Source organism: Amblyomma mixtum, chromosome 4 (assembly GCF_055824585.1).
Source record: "Amblyomma mixtum isolate Tamu chromosome 4, ASM5582458v1, whole genome shotgun sequence".
Taxonomy (NCBI): domain Eukaryota; kingdom Metazoa; phylum Arthropoda; class Arachnida; order Ixodida; family Ixodidae; genus Amblyomma; species Amblyomma mixtum.
In genome coordinates this window covers 119694347-119718387 of record NC_143015.1, presented here as the reverse complement: position 1 = coordinate 119718387, position 24041 = coordinate 119694347, and the positions used below count along the sequence as shown (strand labels likewise).

At 46.7% G+C, this 24041-nt stretch overlaps 1 protein-coding gene across 1 annotated transcript in view; it reads left to right on the top strand.

Annotated features, from left to right (window-relative positions):
- LOC149348075 (small G protein signaling modulator 3 homolog) overlaps positions 1-21341 on the top strand; it is a 39724-nt gene extending 18383 nt beyond the window's left edge. Inside the window, exons 8-19 of the mRNA XM_089587904.1 lie at positions 1547-1692; positions 3136-3363; positions 3945-4142; positions 6939-7094; positions 8044-8148; positions 10316-10374; positions 14379-14472; positions 15880-15950; positions 17408-17456; positions 17999-18084; positions 18177-18299; positions 20122-21341. Coding sequence (XP_089444030.1) covers positions 1547-1692; positions 3136-3363; positions 3945-4142; positions 6939-7094; positions 8044-8148; positions 10316-10374; positions 14379-14472; positions 15880-15950; positions 17408-17456; positions 17999-18084; positions 18177-18299; positions 20122-20254 — 1448 coding nt within the window. The 3' untranslated portion in view covers positions 20255-21341. The remainder of the gene's footprint in view (positions 1-1546; positions 1693-3135; positions 3364-3944; positions 4143-6938; positions 7095-8043; positions 8149-10315; positions 10375-14378; positions 14473-15879; positions 15951-17407; positions 17457-17998; positions 18085-18176; positions 18300-20121) is intronic.
- Positions 21342-24041: the final 2700 nt, after the last annotated feature.

The following is a 24041-nucleotide window of genomic DNA, read 5'->3' as shown; positions in this document are numbered from 1 at the left end:
AAAAGTAAAATTTAACAGGAGGGAAAACTTGTCATAAAGTCAAAGGTAAAAGATAACAGAACGGAGCAACAGCCGAGTCAGAACTGCACAATCAAAACAAGGAACATGGGGCAGTTCCAACCAAAATGAGCAAAAAGGAATAACTCATTACATAAAAGCTGTGTCAAAATTAACATCGTTATAAGAAACCATATTCCTGGTTACTCAGTAAAATTGAAAGGATGCTGACACACACTGGTCCCCGGCTTTGGCAATTTCAGTCCAAGCACGTGCTTTGATTCGCGTACGTGTGTGTAGCAAGTCTTGCAGAGGTCATCCAAATGGCTGCCGGCCTTGTTTCTTGCAAGGCAGCAGTGTTCTAGTCAGCTACCATTTACGCACCTGCCGATATGGCCGATGTACATAAGTCTGCACTTCAGAGGGATCTGATTGATAACACATGTGGTACATTCCGTGAAAGGATCAGCATGTTTATTTTTACACAGCTTATTTTTTGTTCTGGTCAGCAGGGTACAGATGTTAGCAAATTTGCAATGGGGCCAAAAAGACAACGCTATCGCCGCTTCACGTCGCTACCTTCTTTCACTACCTTCTTGCTGTTAGCTTGGCGCCTGTCAGCTTCTGTGTTTCTCCTTGTCTTGTTATGCTGCTTCTAGTCATGCAACCAGACCAACTAGCCCTAACCACTATCCTAGCCAAAGGATGCCTGCAGCACAAGTTAATGCACCCCTTGAGAGGTTGTTGAGAGCTGAGCCATAGCATTTTTACAAGAAAGCAAGTCATGGGGAATGTAAGAAGCTTGCATCGCACACAAAAAGATCACCCAACATCCAGCTGTGCACAGTTGTGTGTGAATATACAACTCGTTCAGGCTGTGGACATTTTTACTCAGCACTAGGCTTGACTACTGTTTGTTACTGTACTCCGTTTCATACATAGCAGGCAATGCTGCAGAGGCTGCTGAAGTAGTGCGTCCGCGAAACTATATTACTCCGCCACATATCATTCGTTCTTTTTGAAACGCGGTCATTGTTTGGAAAAATACAAAGAGCGGTATAAAACGATGTAGTAGCATTGAAAATCACGGTCGAAGCTATGAGACGCTCAGTGTTCAGGCTCTCTGGCCATAATTTTCACGGAGTGTGAACTACTTTTTGGGCGTAGATTCAGTAGAAACGATTCGCCCTACCAACCGCGTATCATACCGCCACATGTACTTTTTGCTTTTTGAAATCTCGATAAGTTGCAGTACGAAGATGTGGCAAGAGGTACAACGAAGTCCAGGAGGTGCCAGTCACGGCACTTAAGATTTGTCGCTACTAAATATGTTTGTGTTTGCTTTGGTTGTATGGCGAACTACTTGTTGTGTGCGTACTTAGCCTGCGCGAATAGGCACGCTAGCTTTGGCAGCGTTGCCTGCTATGTATGAAATGGAGTATAGCCCACAAGCAGCCAGCTTGTGTTACTGATTTACGCCAGTCTTCTGTGGCACTCCTTCTTGGCTTGGTTTTTCCACCTTCTGAAGACTGGTTTGTCCTTTGTGCAGAGCTGTCGCTGATCACACTGCACTGGTTCCTGACGCTGTTTGCCAGCGTGGTGCCCATGCGGGTGCTGCTGCGCATCTGGGACCTGCTCTTCTATGATGGCTCCATTGTCCTCTTCCACATCCTGCTGGGCATGCTCAGCTCCAAGGTCAGTTATCAATGTGATGGCCGTGTCCCCAACATATGTTGCCAGAGGGACACAAAGGGATCTGCAGAGAGAAGGGAAAGAGACATCCCAGTGATGCTACCACTGGTTTATCTCAATGTGGTAGCAGTATTCCCCAATACGTTCACCAAAATTTTGAGCAGCTGTTCATCATGCAGCGTTCTGGATGGTGTCATAGCATTTCTCTTTGCATGTAGCTTGGAGGCTAGCTTGCGACAGGGGTTCGGACCAATGACGTATGCACCTTCAATTGCATGCTTTCTGAGATTACACTTTCCCTTGAGGTGCAGTTGAGGTGTCCACTGAGATGTTGAGATGTGAAGTTGGAGGCTAGCTTGGTTGGATGGATGACATATGCACCCACATCACTGCAGCGTAAAGAAGACGAGCACAAAGGACCGAGCAAAAAAACCAACTTGCCCAGAAGCTCGTTTTACTAAGACATATGCACCTTCAGTTATATGCTTTCTGAGATTACAGTTTCCCTTAATTTGCGGTTGACAGGGTTAATTAGACATGGGAGAGGCCTTTGCCCTGCAGTGGGCGTAGTCAGGCTGATGATGATGATGGCGATGATGATGATATACAACTTGTTCGGTAGAAAAGCCGTTGACGTTGTAGTAGTTGTGAGTACCGCGTGTCAGAAAAAATCATATCATGCCAACCGCTTGCCGGAGAATGTTCAGGGTGGTGTCGTACGATTCAGCGTTTCGTGCAGTATAAACTTACTAGTTAAGTTAGAGCCTAGGCAGGGATTCGAACCAGCGACCTATAATCGGGGCTTATAGGTTGGGGGCTGCGTATCATGCATGGTTCCAGTGTCCACCAAAACAATTGGGGCTTTTACTGTGTCATTTCCTTTCCTCAAAAAAACAATTTTCGATATGTTCTGAACGCCGAATGGGCGATGACTTTCATGGACTCCCTGGCAGCGCTGCTAGATGCTGTTGCATTCCACTCTTAAAGGCGAAGCTTAAGTGACCTCCAAATTTTACTGTAGCTTCGTTGCTGCATATTAAAAAGATGAGATAGTCACCGACAAATCAAAAGATTCTTACGACATATGTGCCATAAATTCTGTTCGGCAGCAACCTGTCATGGTGGGCGAGGAACAGTCCGCTGAGAACAGGCGCTAGACAAGAACCTATACACTTACCCTTTTTCTGACAAGGAAGCTTTCAAGACAGCAGCTCCCGAAGTGCTCTTCATACTCGACCAATGTGTCCATCCACTCTCTTCTTCATCCGAAATTCCGGAACATTATTCCGGTGCCCTTACCTTGTGGGAAAAGCTACATTGGTCAAACTGGTAGGTGCCAGGCTTCAAGAATGTTGTAATTTTCGCTGTCCACTTGCCAGTTTCAGGGCTACTGGTGGCACTGGTACTGTGTTTGATAAACGAATCTCGTTGTCCTCCATCGCGCAGGAGTCTGAGCTGCGGTCGCTGGAGAACTCGGCGCAGATCTTCAATGCGCTGTCCGACCTGCCCGGCTCGGTGCGTGATGCGGAACAGCTGCTGGAGGTGAGCGAGCGGCTGTCGAGGGACGTGACGGAGGCTGCGGTGGAGGCCCTGCGGCGCAAGCACCTGGCCTACCTGATGGCCGACCAGGGGGCGCTGCTGAACCCCGAGCATGCCCGCAACTTGCCCAAGCAGGTGCATACACTGCGTGTGGAATGGCATAGAACTTGGTCTGTGTGCGTCTTCAGAGAGGGGGAAAATGCTTTGAAAAATGCACAGTGCCGCTGTGTGGAGGTTGAGCTCTTTCTAAGCATTGTTCTTATCACATTGCTGGCTTTTTCACATGTCAGTCTAACCCAGCTATCACTATTCAATGTCACTGCCATGCAGCTGTCACGTTTTAGCCCCGCCGTGGTGGCTCAGTGGTTACGGCGCTCGGCTGCTGACCCGAAGGTCACGGGTTCGATCCTGGCCGCGGCGGCTGAATTTCGATGGAGGCGAAATTCCAGAGGCCCGTGTGCTGTGCGATGTCAGTGCACGTTAAAGAACCCCAGGTAGTTGAAATTTCCGGAGCCCTCCACTACGGCGTCCCTGATAGCCTGAGTCGCTTTGGGACGTTAAGCCCCAATAAACCAACCAACCAAACGTTTTAAAAAGCTGGAGAGGAAAGGAGAAGTTTTTTTCAGAGGAAATGACTTGTGTGAGAGTTTTTGCATTTGCATACCTCTGAGGATTGAAGGGGGTCCTTTTCTTTCCCAACCTTGCCCTTGCTGCAGCACCTGACCCGACGGCAGGTGAAGCGTTCCAAGTCTGTGCTGCAGCTCCTGCTGCAAGGGGAAGCTGACTGCACGTCCCCCTCGGAGGAGGACGTCCGCCACAAGAACGTGCGGCAGACGGAGATCCTGGTGGACCTGCGCGAGGCAATCCTGCAGGTTGCCCGCCACTTCCAGGCCCTGGACCCCAAGCTCCAAGTGGTCAGTGTCCCTGCACGCACAGTCTTCCTGTTCCTGTCACGTCAGAACTGGGCAGTGGCCTAAGCACTTGGCATGAGCTAGCTGGTAGGCAGCAGCTACTTCACGCTTCCTGTGCTCTCACAGCGCTAATTTCGTCTGAGAGAGCAGTTCCAATTGTTCCTAGGTGCGCCTTCTACGTGTTGTCACTGACGCCACTCGCGCTGCTGCGAGGTTCCTTGGTCTGGCAGCGGCTTCCCGCTCAGCAGCAAGCACTACTGGGCCCATGAATTCAATAGAAGGAACGCCGACCAAAAGGCTGTTGTTTAATATGAAGACGAAGACGTTTCGGCTTCCATATGGAAGCCTTGATCACTGGGCGCAAGGCCCAAGGCACATCGCTTAAGTGCGCTGCAGTGCACTTACTGCAGTGCACTTAAGCGATGTGCCTTGGGCCTTGCGCCCAGTGATCAAGGCTTCCGTATGGAAGCCGAAACGTCTTCGTCTTCATATTAAACAACAGCCTTTTGGTCGGCGTTCCTTCTATTGAATTCATGAATCTTCTTCCCGACCAGACGAGTTTTCGTTGAACGTTAGATTTCATCACACTACTGGGCCTTGTCAGTGGCGAGCCTCATGAGTGCGATGATTGTCCTCAGCATCAGCCATAGCAGTGCAGTATAGCAGCTCCTTCGTCATCTATGTGTGTGTGTGTGTGTGTGTGCTGTTTTTTGGTTTGCTTTTTTGGTTCTCTGGCCATCCACAAAAGATGTCTTGATTGAGCCCCCTCTCGCTGAGCACTTCACTTCCGAGCTGCAGCCACTCGAGGGGGGGGGGGGGGGGGGGGGGGGGCAGAGAGAAGCACAGAACCGATTCCAGCTCACGATGTCCTTCGCATCTCTGATAGTGAGCGGTGGACAGCATCGGTGCGTGCGCTTGAGATTCAGGCCTTCCTGTATTTCTCACTTCACAACAGCGTCCCTTTATTTTCTCCCTTCTCTCCTGGCCAGCGCTTTTTCATCTTTCAACCTCTCTGCCGGCAACTGCCTCCCTCCATTTTCTCTCCCTACTTGTCCCCTTTTTTCATCCATCGCCTCCCCTCCATTAGTTATCCTTCTCTCTTGGCTGCTTCGATCGGTGACCTTGGACATTCATGATCGATGTGAGGGCTCAGGGTGGGGTACTGTTATGTAAGAGATCTGTTTTGTGGACGTGCTGCAACATCTAGTTTGTGTGCTCAACAACTGTTCTTTTGAGTGCAGTTTTGGTTTTAGTATTTCGACGTGAGGAGGTGCTGTGAAAAATGAAACTTTGAATGTGTGCAGCAGCGTCCGCAGTTGAAAATGGTGTCTACATCATCGCACGCTCCTCGAAAGCGAAAGCTGACACCGAGCACTTCGGCCGGTTTCGGTTCCATTTTTTTTCAACGAAAGCAGTGGTGATGAGTCAGACAATGACTTACAAACGTCGGATTTCAGTTCCTACAGCGAGACTTCGTCTCAGGGGCCTGGAATGTCAGCGCATGCTCTCACTTGAGTTTCGTTTTCGTTCGCTCCGTGTTTTCTGCGGTGCATGCGGATTGTAATTGATGACAGTGGTCTATTTTGGTGCTTCAGAGTCTTCACAACGTATGGCCAGGACAGTTTGCCAAATGCTCAAGGTCGCATCGCGTTTTTCAACCAAGACGACAGCTAGGTGTCCATATTGGCGCATCGCTGCGGAGCGGTGCTCAGAGATTCGCTCAACCTCTCGACTTTTTTTTGATGTTCTTCACGGCGGAGGTGATGAAGACCGTGGGTGAAAACACTAATAAGTATGCATGGATGAAGATTTTGGACAGGCAAACATACGCTCGGCGTGACAGCTTGTGGGAAGAGGTGAATCCGTTGGAGATGCTGAAGTTCATTGGAATCATCATACACATGGGAATTGTTGAACTGCCATGATTCTGTCTCTACAGGAATACAGGAATCATCTATTCTGGCTTTCTGTCGTGAAAAATCACGCCAAAATCGGTTTTTCGCTTTGCTTGTTTTGTTTTTTTAGCACATAGCGGATTCAGTGGCGGAAGCTTCTATTGGCAAGACTTGGAAAGTGATCTGGCTTTTGAACCACATCAATGAAACTTCATCCACCCTGATGTTCCAGAGCTTGCCCAAAATGCAAAATTTGATCAGCTAGCTTTCAGGGAGCAGCTCATTCAACAAATCTTCAGGTATGATGAGGTAAAAGAAGTCCACGCCCCAATCCTCCCACAGAATCCATTCGTCACCAACCGAAAAAAGAAAAATAAAGAAAAAACTGCCAGCTCTGCTATCAGAGAACAAAACAAGAACAAAGATCAAACGTTATGTGCAGCACCTGTCAAGTTGACCTCTGCTTCGCATCTTCACCTGATTGCTTTTCACAGTGGCACCACAGTCATGACCCCTGACTTGACCAGTTATGGAAAGTGCAGTTTTTTTTCCTCTGAGCTGAAACTGGGAAGAATGACAGCTGTAAGCATTTGCAACAGTTTGTATATTCCAGTTTTCCTCTGATCAAGTACTGGCTTAGTGCAGCTGGCAATTTTTGTTTTTGCTGTTTACTTTTTTGTGTTTTTGGCATATTTGACAAATAAATGTTCTAGTACTTTTGCACACACGACTGTTTCTTTTATTCAGATGTGTAAGCTATAATTTCATGCACTATAATATGTGCTGGGTTTATTACTTCCTCTGAAAAAAAATCTCTTTTAGTACACTTCAAATCGTTCATATTACTGTGGTAGCGACAGTTGCTTGCCATGTACGGGAGCACAGTGCTGTGTTCATGGTGCAGACACTGAACTCTGACTACTCCATGGAGAGCCACGCACGTGACCACGAGAACTTTGCCAATGTGTCCCGCTCAAGGCACCGGAGGGCCAAGGCTCTGCTCAACTTTGAACGACACGATGACGATGAACTGGGCTTCCGCAAGAACGACATTATCACGGTCAGTCTCCGCACCACCCTACTATAGTTTCCAAGGTTTGAGCGGCTCATCTGTGCATCGTGGCGGTTATTGACTTGCGCAAGTAGTGTTGGGTTTGTTTCCTTCCTTCATTTGTTTGAAGGCCTGACAAAGGCAACAGTATTAGTTGTCATTATGTTCTGAAAAGTGGAAGGTAAGGAAGATCGGTACAAGACATTGAACACAGTGCAAGGTGCCATCTCCTTTGTTGTTGCCCCGCTGCAGTGGCTCAGTGGTTACGGCGCTGAATTTCGATGAAGGCGAAATTCCAGAGACCCGTGTGCTGTGCGATGTCAGTGCTCGTTAAAGATCCTCAGGTGGTCGAAATTTCCGGAGCCCTCCACTACGGCGTCTCTCATAGCCTGAGTTGCTTTGGGACGTTAAACCCCAATAAACCAATAAACCTTTGTTGTTGTTGTTTTTTTTTAAAATTTTGTGGGGGTTTAACGTCCCAAAGCGACTCAGGCTATGAGAGACGCCGTAGTGAAGGTCTCCGGAAATTTCGACCACCTGGGGTTCTTTAACGTGTGCTGACATCGCACAGCACACGGGCCTCTAGAATTTCACCTCCATTGCAATTCGACCGCTGCGGCCGGGATCGAACCCGCATCTTTCGGGTCAGCAGCCAAGCGCCGTAACCACTGAGCCACCACGGCGGCTTGTTGTTGATGTGTTCTGTAATGAATTGAGCTGAGAAAAATGAGATTGTAGTACAGCGCACAGTAACATGCATGCATGCACAGAACGGTGCCATCTTGTGGTAGTTGATTACAATATACTAACAAGAAAAACATAAATGCTTGAAAAGCTTTGGCTTTTACTTTAGCTGTGGAAGTACTGCAGTGATTGGATGTGAATCTGTGTCTCAACTGCAGTTAATTAAGTCTTAACCTGAGAAACTTCAGTGTAGCAAAAACTTGATTGCCTGCAGATCATCAGCCAGAAGGATGAGCACTGCTGGATTGGGGAGCTGAATGGCCTGCGTGGATGGTTCCCTGCAAAGTTCGTTGACCTCCTGGACGAGCGCAGCAAGCAGGTTTGTCATGCGGGACTTCATTCAGTTCGATAGCCGAGGAACCTGGCATGCATTATTGTTGTCACAGAGTGGAAGCTTGGGCGAGTTGATGACGGTTCACTTGCCACATAGCGCTAAACGGACACGGACACAGGGAGACACGCGGGACGGGCGCTCACTTACAACTGAAGTTTTATTGCATGAAACCAGTCAATAGAAGCTCTTTCTTAACTGAGAAGAGGAAATAAAAACCTTTGAAATAAGGAAGCACTCAAACAGCGTTATCGTCTAACACCATTTACAGATGAGTGCATGGTTCCAAATAGAGACATGGAGAAAAGCCCTTTTCAGAAGAAATAAAATTTGCCAGAGTGAAAGCTTGGGCGAGTTGGTGACGGTTCACTTGCCACATAGCGCTAAACAGACCCGGACACAGGGAGACACGCGGGACGGACGCTAACTTACAACTGAAGTTTTATTGCATGAAACCAGGCAGTATAAGCACTTTGTGTTCAGCAAAGTAAAAACAGTGCTTAATTCTACACAAAACACACAAAGACGGACAGGACGGGCGCTGTCCGTCTTTGACAATGTCACACCAACTAGCCCAGCAAAAGGTACTGTTAAATGATAAGCACTTTCTTAACCGAGAAGAGGAAATATTAAACCACTGAAATATAGGATGCACTCAAACAGCATTATCGTCGAACAAGGGAAATCATAGAGGCGTTCAATATATACAGGGTCGTCCACTCTTAGTTAGAATACGCTAGCGCATGGCCGTGCTCTTTGGAGGGTCACTGCGTCCGAAACGGCTGCGCATCGAAGCGAAGTGGCAGATGATGGGAAGCACCATGTCCAGGTACATCTTCTCCTGCGCCACTTTGCTGCGATGAGTGACTGTGTCGCACATGGTGGCTCTCTGAAGAGTGCGGCCATGCGCTAGCGCATTCTAACTAAGAGTGGACGACCCTGTACATTCGCAAAAAGAAGACACGTGTGTCAGTGCTGCCTCGGTGTTTTTATCTGACAAGGAAATGCATTTCATGTCTGCTAATCTGTAAATGTTGCTCGACGATAACGTTGAGTGCGTCCTATATTTCAGTGGTTTTATATTTCTTCTTCTCTGTTAAGAAGGTGCTTACATGGCCTGGTTTCGCGCAATAAAACTTCAGTTGTAAGTTAGCGCCCGTCCTGTGTGTCTCCCTGTGTCCGTGTCTGTTTAGTGCTATGTGGCAAGTGCATTATTCTGGTTACAGAGTGCTGTGATCTGCCCTCAGCGGCATTTTGAAAAACTTTTTTAATAGCTCTGGTGTAAACAGATCATTGTTCTCTGCTGAAATATGCCACATTAGGTGACTTACAGCCTTGGGAACGTCTGGAATTAAAAAAAAAAAGAAAGGGTATAGTTCGTTCCAGTTTCAATGCTGCTGTATTGCCATGCATTTCATTAGCGCCTATGCTTAAAGGTGCAGTGAAGAGGAATCTGAACTCGTCTTTTTGCCACGGGAACTCGATCTACACGTTCCGAGCATTCTTAGAAACCTCGATTTATTGCCCTGTGTGGCCAATTTCCCTAATTAAATCGGATCAACGTCCGGCTCCCGCCTTTTTTTTTTTAATTCTCCCTGTACGGTGGGCGGAGTTGACCAACGCGTGGAGTGCCTTTCACCCAGTCCTGTGGCGGCTTGCCGCTCTGCCATTTGCGGAGTAATACGTAGTAATCCATAGTAGCAAATAGTCCACGTGTATTTTTATTTCTGCGGGCTTATTTTGCGGCTATATCATCTGTGAATGAAACTATTTATTCACGGAAACCTAAAAAACAAAATAAAGCGAAAGCAAAGCCTCCACGGAGCTGGCTGAAAGGCACTTCACGCGTTGGTCGACTCCGCCCACCATACAGGGAGAATTGAAAAAGTAAAGGCGGGAGCCGGACGTTAATTCGATTTAGTTAGGGAAATCAGCCACACAGGGCAATAAATCGAGGTTTCTAAGAATGCTGGGAACGTGTAGATTGAGTTCCCGCGGCAAAAGACGAGTTCAGATTCCTCTTCACTACACCTTTAAGCTGTGGTGCACATGGGAAGGAAAAGCATGCTGCTAAAGAAATCACTGTACCTTGTGAAGTGCATAATTTATTGTCACCAGCGAACGTACCATGCAAGTCATGGTTTTTCTGACCCAGTACTCAAGCGCAGGAGATGACTCGGTGACAGAAGCCATCACAGACCTGGTGCGTGGAACGTAAGTGCAGCCTTGTAATTACGCATACAATCTGTGCTGCTCTGCTCGCTGCGGTGACTGGTGGTTGCAAGTGGCACAAATTGTCATTATTTTTCACCTAAGTAGTATATTCAGGCCTCCAGAAAGGGAATTTGTTAGTTTTCGAACATGAAAGAGCAGCAGGTCAGTTCTTACAACGATGTGGAGAGTTTTGTACAAAGTGTCAGATTTGTTATAAATAATAACATCGAAATGTTCTCGTGTGTCAGGTAAACACCCTCGGGATCGTGGAATCGCTTTGTGTTTCGAAGATTCACATTACGCTGGAAACTGAGCAAAAACAATCGATGTTTTCACTCGCGGCAAAATCTGTCAGCGCAAAAGCGGCAGACAGAGTGCTACCTAGCTCACTCTTATGTGAAATATTATTTACTGCAATCGCTACATGGTACAAAAAAAGCAACTTATCTGCAACAAGAAGGGTGCTCAATTTGACTGAAATAATAAAATCACTGTTAAGTGCTCCAGTTTCTCAGAAAAAGCTGTAAGTTTGCCGCTTACACAATTGTGTACAAAGCGCCTGAAAGGGTTAAAGTGAGCAATGTCGAGGGTATGGAAGTATGCGGACTTTTTCAGAAGCTAAAATATTAGGTGGTAATGAGTAACACAAATAATTGAAATTTCTGATATGAATTGAATATGTTTGGTATTTGGTTCATGTTCGATTTGAGAAATAGATATTAGAAAATTTCTAAATATTCTAGAATATTCAGCAGCAACCGAATATTTGTATGACTAAAAAAGACAGATTGTCCGGAGATCGAGTTTATAACGTTGGGAGAACAGTACAAAGGTGTCCTCTTCACTATCTTCTCCATCGTTTATCGTGTGGACTGGTTGTGCTTTCGGACGCTGGTAGGCTTGGACCTCACGCGAAATTCTGCAAGTGGGCTTTCCCATGTACTAAACTTGATGAAAACAAGATCGGCAGTCAGCCACTTCGAACAACTGTAACGCAAAAGTGCGCGGTTTTTAGTGCCCCCCCCCCCCATGAAATTTTCTTAGCCCTGCATCTCCTCCCTCCCTCCTTAGGCCCTTTTTTTTTGCCCGTACTATTTACACACCATTGATACATTAAAATGTAAAAACGAAAATAACAAGAGTGTCGTTTTATTCTGGAAAACATTGAAGTACGTTGTCGCGACGGCTCTACAATAGCAAGCAGAAGTTATTGTAAAAGAGAGCCACTCTTCTTCGCCATCGCGTGACGTATGACACTCCTTTTAATTGTCGGCAAAGTTCACGCAATTAAACATACCTTTTCACTCTTTCAGCCTACTTTTTCATCTTTCGCATTGTTCCCAAATGATAATAAACTATCTCGAAAGTAAAAAGTTTTTTTTTTTTTAAAGCGCCTCTGCAGCCGTGCGCAGGTTCACATGAATGGCGTAGATGTTTTGACAAGTGCCATTGGTTCGCAGTTGCTGGCTTAGTTCGAGAGCAGAAGCTTCTGTGCTGTTGGATACGATGTCGAAATACTCTAAATAGCCGCAATTTTTCAGTCGGGTGTTTTTGGGAGAAAATGTTCTTCTCGCGCCAGCACCCAGGGAATACTCGGCCATACTAAAAAACTATAGAGGCAAAAGAATGCGATATCCCCCACCGCACAAATCTCTCAGCAGAGAGGAAGCTGCCACTTGGAGACAATTACAAACAGGCTCTTTCCCAAACCTACATATACTAAACAAAATGCACCCTACGATATACACGGACAAATGTCCCTGGTGCGACGAAAAACCTACACTATACCACATCACATGGGCCTGCCAAAACATAGACGTGGTCCCCAAAATACAAAACCCGAGTGCAGAGCAATGGGAGACTGCTGTCCAGCGACCGCTGTGAAGACCAACAAGGTCTGGTACAGCAAGCTCAACGGGCGGCAGTGGCCAGCGGAGCCCTGGACTGAGGGCAACCGACCACTGATTAGAGGCGGACGACTTCGACAGAGAAGGCTCCTGGGGGTAAAACCAAGACGTCTCTGAAGATGCCCCCAAACCGCAGAGAAAAGCATTAGTGAAAATGAAGTTTTCCCTTCCTTTTCCCTTCCTTCCTTATGAATCAAGCCCTCGGCGTCTTGCGTGCACTCGTATTTTTATTCAGATATTACAGTGAACGAAACAAATGACTAAGGTATTGTTTGGGCGCAGGCTCTCTCTATTTTTTTTCCCGGCGGCGCCTAACATCCCCTGAAATATATTTCTGGCCACGCCACTGGTAGCAAGTGTAACTGGATTACTGAGTGAGTGGACACGTTAGTCGCACTGTGAGTACTAGGTGGTGGCGTCCACCTAAAAATTGAGGCCTTTCTCTTCCTGACAACCAGCAAGGGTGCATAACTGGCTTCCTGGGTCAATGGACGCCTCAGTCGCGCTTTTAGGCAACACCATGCTTTCGCACAATATTCCGTGCTTAGCAATGCGTATCTGGTGGGCTGGGGCAATGCTGGGAAGTGTGAAATCACGAGCATTTCACAGAAGACCTCGGTGGACAGCAGGCTGTGAAATTCCGGGATGATGAGGGTGTCCAGTACCTTGCTCCAAATGTTAGTCAAATGTTGACCAACATTGACCAACATTTGACCAACACTGTTCCCACTTCGAGTTATTGATCAATTCGCTCTCGCCCTACCATAAGCTTGCAGTCCCGGTTAGCTCAATTGGTAAAGCGACTGCTCCGGTGAAGCGGTGGTCCCGGGTTCGAACCCCGGACCAGGACGAATTTTTCTTTAACTACGAAGTTTCTGAGAAAGCTGTATAGCTTTCCTTTGTAGCCGTATGGCCGCGCTCGGGTGGATGTCAATGAGTAATTACTCCCTATTGCTCCAAATGTTACGGGACGGCAAGCGATGAACGCAGTATGACCTGACAGGTGGCTATAGCAAGATTTAAAGGTGGACGGCCTGGCGAGAGCGCACCTACCCGTGCCACTGCCCACTTCGTTGTCTCCTAGTTTGTGACAATATCTTTTGCACCCTGAAGCCTCGTAGCTCACATTGGAACAAGCATTGCTGAAAGCACCACTGTACAACTTGCTGTTGCTGAAGTAAGAGCCATCTGACAGCAGGGATAAGTGGCTGCATGCAAGGGCTGGATGCCCTCGTTTCTTTGTCACGTACTATTAGTCTGTAGTACCCCTCACTGTACTGCAGTGCTCAGGTGCTGTAAAACATGACACTACCTCTTCACTTCACTTCACTTTATTACCTTAAAGACCCCACTTTGGGGGTATTACATAAGGGATGGGAGTACAAATATAGATTGCTTACATGTTATTTATGAAGTGCATATTTAAATTATTAACAAAACTTGATTGGCAAGTGATGGCATCAACGTCGTGGGGAAGGCCATTCCAGTCTTTAGCAGTGCGAAGAAAAAAGGATGCAGAAAAAGTGACGGTGTGGGCGCGTTTGCATGACACTTGCAGTGGATGGCCGGTGCGATGAGATATGCGAGCGGGCGGTGTGATGCATGGTGGTTGTCCGAGGGAACTGTAAAAACACTTATGGAACAGACTAAGAGAAGCAATCCGACGACGATGGGCAAGAGTTGATAAACCTGATTGTCGTTTAAGTGACGATGCACTGATGTCGTACGAATAGGCAGAATGAATGAACCTCGTGGCGCGATTTTGGACAGATTCTAGTGAACTGATGAGATATGCTTGTTGCGGGCTCCAGATAGCAGATGCGTATTCTAGTTTGTTCACCTGACCAGTTTGTTCACAAGAAAGAAAAACAGTCTAGACCACAGCACCGTTGCTACCTGTGTAGGTACTTTGTGTGCACATTTCTTCTTCCCTGCATATTAATAATAAATTGTGGATGAAGTGCACAGTTTAGCTTCTGTTGTTCTTCCTACTTTTTCTTCCATTGACCATGAGCCTCATGCTGTGTCACAATTTACCCGGCTGAGCGTGTGATAGCAGTGTAATAAACGATGCTGCCAATTCTCCTCCTGACGCAGTCTGTGCCCCGCACTCAAGGCCGTGCTGGAGTACGGCATGAAGCGCTCCACTCTGCTCGGGGGTCCCTGCCATCCGTGGCTGTTCATCGAAGAGGTAGGTGACGCACTTTACGCCCTCACCTGCGTGCAGGCACAGGGGTGCAGAAAAGCACATTGACCACCCACACTTCTCTCGATGAACTAGTTGGTTTGTGGCTGCAATTACACCAACAGAATGTGTGAAACATTGCGAGCGATGCATGGATCAAAGAACAGGTGCATTGTAGGAGAATATGTCTACTTAGGGCAGGTAGTGACAGCTGATCCAGATCATGAGAGGGAAATAACTAGAAGAATAAGGATGGGGTGGAGCGCATATGGCAGGCTATCTCAGATCATGAATGGCAGTTTACCAATATCCCTTAAGAGAAAAGTATACAACAGGTGTATCTTACCGGCAGTCACCTATGGGGCAGAAACGTGGAGGCTAAAAAAGAGGGTTCAGCTTAAGTTAAGGACAACGCAGCGAGCTATGGAAAGAAAAATGATAGGTGCAACGTTAGGAGATTGGAAGCGGGCGGAGTGGGTGAGGGAACAAACGCGTGTTAATGATATCCTAGTTGAAATCAAGAGGAAGAAGTGGGCTTGGGCAGGGCATGTAATGCGAATGCAAAATAACCGCTTGCCCTTAAGGGTAACGGAGTGGATTCGAAGAGAAGGCAAACGTAGCAGGGGGCGGCAGAAAGTTAGGTGGGCAGATGAGATTAAGAAATTTGCGGGTGAACAGTGGCCGCAACTGGCAAGGACAGGGTTGACTGGGCAGATATGGGAGAGGCCTTTGCCCTGCAGTAGGCGTAGTCAGGCTGATGATGATGATGCATTGCAATGATTGCATCATTGCAAAATGCTGCTGTGTTTTTCACTTTACTTCGATGTAAATGGGCTCTGTGTGGTGCTCTGCAGCACACTGTGAAGTGTGTTCCATGTTGTGTGTGTCGCACACTTTATCTGTAATACGTGCTGTCTGGAAAGTGTGGTGTTTTCGAAAACTTGAAACTGAAAGGAAAGTTTAAGTATGAAGTTGGGCTAGCACCGGGGTTCTGCTGCTAGGTTCCATGGAACCCCAGGGTACCTTTTGGAGTGCTTTTTGGGTTCCCAAGCACCTAGCTTCGTGCATGCCTCAACCTTTCCTTCGCACACTTTATTTTAGCACTAATCACACTGTGAGTGTTGCAGACTGTACAGCAGGTCATTATTAATTGAATTTGGACATTTTTTGAGGTGCGATGTGTTTGCACGCTCCTTTACGGGAGCCAATTAGACATGTGGGGTTCCCAGAGGCTAAAAATATTGACAGGAAACAACACTGAAACACGGTACAGACACGCGACAAACAACGCAGGCTCTCACCCATTTAAAACAGTCGAGTAAGCCTCGAAGTCTCTGTCTCTGTGTGGAGAAGAGCTTCCAGTGTCGTCCTGTGGTGGGTCATGTTTTTATTGTGCTGCCTTCCTTCCTCAAGGTTGCTAACAAAGAGGTGGAGAAGGATTTCAACTCTGTCTACTCCCGGCTTGTCCTCTGCAAGACTTACAGGTGGGAAGGTCTCTTAAACCACCTCCATGCTGCGACCCGGAGCTCTCCTCACCCTCTGTGTGTTGGCAGTTAGTGCATAGAAGCAGAAAAAAGAGAGAGAGAAAACTTTTATTTGAATTGAGGAAGGTTGCTCGAGCAACTTGGGTGGCACCCCTCACCACTGGCTTTAGCTGACTGATGGACTTGCTGAACCAACTTAAGTTGCTGATCCAGGGTCTCGCTGGTCAGGGCCACCTCCCACTGCTCATATGTCGGGTTGGATACAGTTACGTGTTTTGGTTTCGTTGTGCATTCATATGTGGTAGAGCGTAGGGCAAGCTCCACACCAAGGGCATGTATTCTGATATTGAGTGGGGCTAATCTTGTGTAGGATGAACAAGTTAGGGAAAGTGTTGGTCTGAATTTTCCTCCAGTCTATGGCTGCGGAGGAGTCTAGTTTTATGTGAGGGGGTGGGTATTTTCTGCGCTCCAGCCGAATGTATTCTAATCTGTCACCATAGGTGCTAGGCATGGGGTAGGGATGAGGATCCGCCCGGTGGGTTAAATCTCGGGCTAGATCGTTGGCTACCTCATTTCCAGCTAGTCCTTCGTGACCAGGTGTCCATGTTAGTCTGTGTGTTTGGCTGAGATTGCCAAGTAGCTGTGTTGCTCTTGAGGGAAGCCTGCCATTAAGAAAGTCTCGGCAGGCTTGTTGGGAGTCTGTTATAACGTGGGAGGACTCTCCTCTTTGGTCTTTATATTTGATGGCGATAGCTGTTGCCAGAGCCTCTGCAGAGGAGGGGTTTTCTGCATAGATAGAAGCTTGGAGAGCCGGTTTTAGTTGGTGGTCAATCGCAGAAAAAAGCTTCTGATATTACAGGCTGGGTGTTGCACTAGGCCTCACTCCATTACCATAATGGGAAGCCTTTTGAATGGACTAGAAAAGGGATTTTGTTCAGAAAGGAAACTCACCGCTAACGCATGGTCTGGTGTAGCAATGAACACTGTCTTTATCAAATTCGTATACGAGTTCACGCATATTTGACGTGGGTGCTTGCCAAAAAAGTTGTTGCGTTAAACGTTCAACCTTCTGATGATTTTGCATTGTCAATAGGCACTTCTACATCTCCAGTAAGAAATTCCTGTCTTACTGGGCCACAATGCACAGAGGTATCCTCAGGCTATGTACGCACTTTTTCTTGCCATTTGATGGGTTGAGTCGAACATCTTTAAGATGTGAAAATTAATGAAGAAACACCAACTTGAGGCTACTGGCATATAAGACTTATTTGCGGATCTGATGAGTTTACATGAGCTGAGCTACAAGCTGTGTGAAGTTTTAAACTAAATTTAAAGAGGTGTCGGGACTAAGCACATAGCAAACTCTTCTTCTTTCTTTTTTAATCTGAGTGGATAATATAAGGAGTCATTTGCGTGTAGCAGAACTGGGGCGACAAATTTTCTATTGCTTCCTGCAGGCTAGATGAAGACGGCAAAGTGCTTACACCCGAGGAAGTTTTGTACAGGGTGAGTACTCAGTTGGCACATATTACGCATGTCCAGAGGTAATTTAGTCTTGATATGATCACAGCCGATAGGAAGAACCGCAGTGGCTCAGTGGTTGTGGTGCTCGGCTGCTGACCCAAAAGACGCGGGTTCGACCCCAGATGATCGTGCGAAATGCTAGAGGCCCAGAGCAAAAGAGGCACAGACTGTGTTAGGTCTCCCTCTGTCAGTTTGCTGGCTAAAGAGAGAGCCTTCTTAGATGGCTCCTAACTTTTGACTGCTGCATTTGCGGTTCTTTGGTTTTTTTGTTTGTTTGTGTATTCCTATTTACTTCCTCGCTGCTATAAAGCCTTGTTATTAGTAGCGCTCGTGGTGTGTCCTCTTTCTGTCGTCCTGTTTACAGTGTAGATACGTGTAAGGCATTGGTAGACACCCTTTGGGGCAATAGAAGTAACCTGAGGAGTGTTTGGGTTGAGCATGACATTTGGTATAGTGTCAGGCCAGTACAAGAGAAATGCTGCTAGCCCACCTTGCTTAACAAACTCTGTTCACCCCTGTTCCAGTCAGTGCAGGCAGTGAACATGTCACATGACCAGGCCCATGCCCAGATGGACGTCAAGCTGCGCTCCCTGGTCTGCATCGGCCTCAAGTGGGTCTGCTTACACGTGCTTGCCTTCATGCACAAAGCTTTTAAGGGATCACTGAGATGTCTTTGCAACCTTTTTCCTTTCCCTCGATCAGTGAGCAGGTGCTGCACCTGTGGTTTGAAGTGCTCTGCTCGTGCCTGTCGGTGGTGCACAAGTGGTACCAGCCCTGGTCCTTCATCAACAGCCCCGGATGGGTGCAGATCAAGTGCGAACTCAGGTCAGTCGGGGCCTGGCTCTTCATCAAGTGCCCTCAGGTGCTAGGCAGGGAGGAAGCACGCAAAACTGCATAATGGACTTGGCAAGATGTCGATAGTACAGGCCCCAGTGCAGCAAATGTATTTTTAGCAGAGGTATCGGCAGTGGAATTCTGTCGTTTAAAAACTCCTCAAAAAGGAACTGGATGGAATGACGGGACTAAAGATTATAACTGACATGCCCTATATGAGTCCATGGTAGAGAGAGGGTGTGGTTGATGGTCCTTTGCGATCACAAAAATGAACCTCAGGTTGCTCAAGCAACCTGAGGTTTTCCCCTCCCTTGTTTATTTTTGTGAATGCCCTATATGAGTCATATGACAGATATGAGCCTCATATATGAGACTCTATCCATCACCACCTGGCTCGACTGGCTTGGCGCTGAAGGGGAAGAAGAACAGCGGCTTCTGGTCGCCCAGGCGGTCGACATGCTCGGCCTATAAATTATGGTCGAATAAAAGTCTTTTACTACTACTACTACTACTACTATATGAGACTCGTGTAACGTATATGACCACTGTAGATGGTTCTCATTATGCTGATTACTTGTCCAATCTTTGTGCCTTTTCTGTCTGCAAGAAATTCTGCTGCAGTGAATGGCCACAGTTCTGCGTGTGTTGCTCCAGGTCAGACTTAATTACCCACCCAGAGAGGGCCATTTACTGTCTGCTGGCTAGTCGGAGCATACATCATTGCTATTCTTTGTTAAGCTGTACGGATTGCTGCCTTACAAGATAACTCTGCTAGTACACCGTTCATTTCCTTGTCTAAACAAGAGCTGGCCTTCTTGGGTTCAAAACATCTGTGATCCCCCATTTTTTATTGCATCTTTTTTTTCTTTTTTTTTTTGCTCAGGTTCCGTTCACTTGGTTAGTTTTGGCTTTCTTCGTCAGTCGGAAGTTAGCGCCTGTGTTGTGGGTGTGTGTTCTCTCCCCTTTCGTCCGTCGTCCTGGTTTTGCTCTACTCTTATGTTAAAGGTGCACTGAAGAGGAATCTGAACTCGCCTTTTTGCCGCGGGAACTCAATCTACACGTTCCGAGCATTCTTAGAAACTTCGATTTATTGCCCTGTGTGGCCGATTTCCCTAATTAAATCGAATTAACGTCCGGCTCCCGCCCTTTTTTTAATTTTCCCTCGTACGGTGGGCGGAGTCGACCAACGCGGGGAGTGCCTTTCACCCAGTCCTGAGGCGGCTTGCCGCTCTGCCGTCGGCGGAGTAATACGTAGTAGTCCGTAGAATCAAATAGTCCGCGCGTATTTTTATTTCTGCGGGCTTATTTTGCGGTTATATTATCTGCAAATGAAACTATTTATTCACGGAAACCTAAAAAACAAAATGAAGCGAAAGCAAAGCCTCCACGGAGCTGGCTGAAGGGCACTCCACGCGTTGGTCGACTCCGCCCACCGTACGAGGGAGAATTAAAAAAAAAAAAGGAGGGAGCCGGACGTTAATTCGATTTAATTAGGGGAATCGACCACACAGGGCAATAAGTCGCAGTTTCTAAGAATGCTCGGAACGTGTAGATCGAGTTGCCGCGGCAAAAATACGAGTTCAGATTCCTCTTCAGTGCACCTTTAAGGCACGATGCAAGAATCTATACAAATTACATTTCTTTGAGCAAGGCAGTGTTCTCAAATGTGCGTCCCGTACAGTGTCTTGGGTATGCATCCTGCCCGATGTCCCAAGTGTGCTCGCTTTCCCAAGGATGCCTCGTGCTCAGCTTTCCTGCAGGGCTTACTGCATGCATAGTGCAAGAGTCCTGTCTCTCTCTCCTTGCCTGGCAGGCTGCTGTCCCAGTTTGCTTTCAACCTGAACCCCAACTGGGAGTTGCCCACCCAGCGAGAGCCCTCACAGCCCCTGCGTGAGGGCGTGCGAGACATGCTGGTCAAGCACCACCTCTTCTCCTGGGACCTCTGACCCCTGGAACCACCACCACGTAGGGGGAGCGACGCACATGGTCAAGGAAGGAGCAGTTTAGCTGCAGGCGCACAGTCAGAAATCGTCAGTTTCATGCAATGCAACTGGCGTCCACTGGTTTTGGTTGGAACAAACTGAATGTACTAGTTCACTCCTATTCGTTTTAAACGCGACACTATGTACAGCATTTATGAGGCCCATTGCCGTGTCAGCCAGCAGTCTTGGGGTTGTCAAAAGAATGCACGCTTGGGTGGAAGGAGCAAGGATTGAGGAGAGGGTGGGTGTGGTGTCAAAAGGCCACACGCTTATTGGCGGACATTCTCGTGATGAACATGAGGGTGACAGAGATAAGGTACATTGCTGCAGAAACATTCAAGCTTAATGTGGGTATTGAATAAACATAGGTTGGGACATGAGGTGCTCATTATATACACTTGGAGGAAACCAAGGAAGGCCAAGGGGAATGTTTTTTACTTGTGGTGTTTGTCATTCGGAAATTAGTAGTGTAATTGCCTGAGAGATAACTGATTAGAATGTATGCTCCCTGTGGTGCTACCTCCTCTTGTCGTGTGCAGTGGCTACCAAACCTTCTACTTTCAAGTGTTTTCATAACGAGGGCCTTGATTCTGGCAACCTTGATGCCACAGGTAACATAAGGGGGTTCTCGCATAGCTCCGGCCGCCACCGTTCGATTACTTTGCACTGCACATGTTACTTCTTACATCTGCCACTATGGATGAGGGTGGCGCTAGTGAACACTCTCAGGATTATGTTACAAACAACACAGGTACCCCCTGAAACAAAAGATTAAACAGCCGCCACCATAGCTGAGCTGGTAGAGCACTGTACATAACATACAGTGGGTCTGGATCCCACTGGCGTGGTTCTTTTTTCTTCCACTTTATAATCAGTTATCTTTCAGGTAAATAAAATATTACACTACTGAATTCCGATCGACCAGTACCACTTGTAATAAAAAGAGAACACATTCCCCCACGCTTTCTTTGGTTTCGTTGGCTTCTTTCAAATGTGGGCATTGAATGCATGTTTTTAACGCCAGGAGCACTGCTTGGAACTGCTGAAGGTTCACTTCTCATTTTCTTCTTGCAAATGCAAAAACTTCTGTGAACTTTCAACTTCTCTACCAACAGCTTTGATATTTCAAGCACTTCGAACTCGTGTGAAAGCCCTTTAAAGTGGGCAGAGTGCCATTGGCACTTAGTGCCCCTTTTCTGCCTTCAGTGAGTGTTCCGGGCCTCTGAATTAGTATCGCTAGTCATTGGTGGCGTTTTTTATTGCATTGTTTTGCCTCGTATGTCATGTCATATGCCAGATTTTTTTCATGTGTTACTGAAAATGTGGTGCTTGAAGTGGGTCGGGCACAAGCACAACATTGGGAAATGAAATGCCGTGTAGAAGTTAGATTTAGTTTACTAAGGAAACACAGGGCATTACAGCACTATAGAGCTAAATATTGGTCTACCTAGGTTTAAGGGAGCCAATCTCACACTTCAGCAGAAAGCATTTCGATATTAGGATGCCCTATGGAAATGTGGCTGCCAGGTGAGGTAGTACCGCAATTTGTTAAATAAGGAAACGTTTTGTACTGTGTTTCTTCCATAGTGGCTTTTAATTGTCTAGTTTGTCCTTCGGTACATTTGTAGAGCAACAGGTTCTTTGCAGACTTTTGTTTTGCCGCAATCCAGAAACCATGTGTTGACATGCAGGTGCCGTTCTTCAAAATTCGGGAAACGGTACTGCAAATGCTGTCTTGTGAACTTGGGCATATTTTCATCCTAGTTGGGTAGGCTGGAGTCTCGAGCCTAGTCTCATGGCATTTTCTGAAGCAGGTGTTTTTTAATTTTTTTTTATTCTGGCTGAACCTCTTGCGAAAAAACTTTGCACTCCTCTGGTTTGCATTTACAAACAAGATGCAGTCTTCAGCTGATCAGAACGGATCTGTGGTGTTGGTTTAGGGATGATTGCTTGAGGTCTGCGTCGATGACTTTTGTCATCGTTTTGGATGAGGAAGTTTTTGTTTGGGGTGCACAGTGGCTAGGATCATCAGTGCTCGAATACCCAGCAGTCAGCTGGTCAGATTAGCTAGCATCACTCGGAATTAACTGTGGAGATTCAAAAAGAATTGTAGCGGAATTTTGATGGCATGGTTCTAAAAACTTGCTGTAAGGGGTACCTCACTCGAATGGTGTCTCATGGTTCCAGCTGCTCTATCCTTATTGCCTCTGTCAGCCTGGGACGCATGACGGCAGTGTTGAAGCGGAGCAAAAATCTTTTTTTTTTATCTTTTTCTCATTTCATTTATTTACCCTAAGAGCCCTTTCGGGCATTACATAGGGGGACGAATACAACTGTTCAAGATTGGTTATATATGCACATAAGCAAAAACGCACTTATAAGGTAACCATAGAATATATAAAAGGAAAAAATGTAGGAAGAAATGAACTAATTTGGAACCTGTGTATTTATACAATAGATATATAGATTGGAATGATTACACAAGGCTATAACAGAATTAGCTGTATGCACGCGCAATAGCGGGCAGGGAGCACAACGCAACAATCAATACAGCCCCGTACATGAAAGGGAAAAAAAAAAACGAGATAAGTATTCTAAAACAATCAATAACAACAAAGCAATCAAAGCAGCCTAACATCAGGTACCTTCTAAAGCCTTGAGGAAAGATGCATAATTAAATATGGAGGCGACATCTGCAGGCAAACTGTTCCATTGCGAGATGCCAAGTAAAAGAGGTGAATATTTGAACAAATTTGTGTGCGCGAATATGGGGCTGATTTTAAATGGGTGGTCTAAACGAGAAGATACGGGGGCAGCAGGACGCAGAAACAATTCTCGAAACTCTGATGAACCATGATATAGATTGAGTAAAACACGTTTTTTGGGCAACTTGGTAACATTCTTGATTCATATTGCAGCGAAAAGGCACAAACACACATAGAAGGAACACGCAGCGTTTGTCCGTGTTTTTTTGCGTGTTCCTTCTATGTGTGTTTGTGCTTCTTCGCTGCAATATGAATCAAAAACATGATATAGATTGCGTATGAACGATAGGCGGGCATTTCGTCTTCTAATTTGGAGGGGCAATAAGTGAAATTGTTGCTTAAGGCTATTTACGCTGGTTCGAAATGAATAATCATAATGATATATTTAGATTCATTCATGTACCCTTCTTGCAGACCATAAAAACCAATCAACAGCTCGGTGCAACAAGAAATTGTAGTAATCTTGGCATGGTTAAGGACAATGCAGCGAGCTATGGAAAGAAAAATGATAGGTGTAACGTTGAGAGATCGGAAGTGGGCGGAGTGGGTGGGAGAACAAACACGTGTTAATGATATCCTAGTTGAAATAAAGAGGAAGAAGTGGGCTTGGGCAGGGCATGTAATGCAAAGGCAAGATAACCGCTGGTCCTTAATGGTAACGGAGTGAATTCCAAGAGAAGGCAAACGTAGCAAGGGGCGGCAGAAAATTAGGTGGGCGGATGAGATTAAGAAATTTGCGGGAATATGGTGGACGCGGCTGGCTAAGGATAGGGTTAATTGGAGAGGCATGGGAGAGGCCTTTGCCCTGCAGTGGGCGTAGTCAGGCTGATGATGATGATGATGGTTATTCTTGGACATAGCAAGTGTAGGTGTGCAACAAAAGCCACTGCTATAGCCTTTCTTCTCAGCAGTTTGGGTTGGCGTCCATCCTATGGCAAGAACTTTGTTCCAGCACTGGAGGGTGTGTAATGCAATTGCTCTACTGC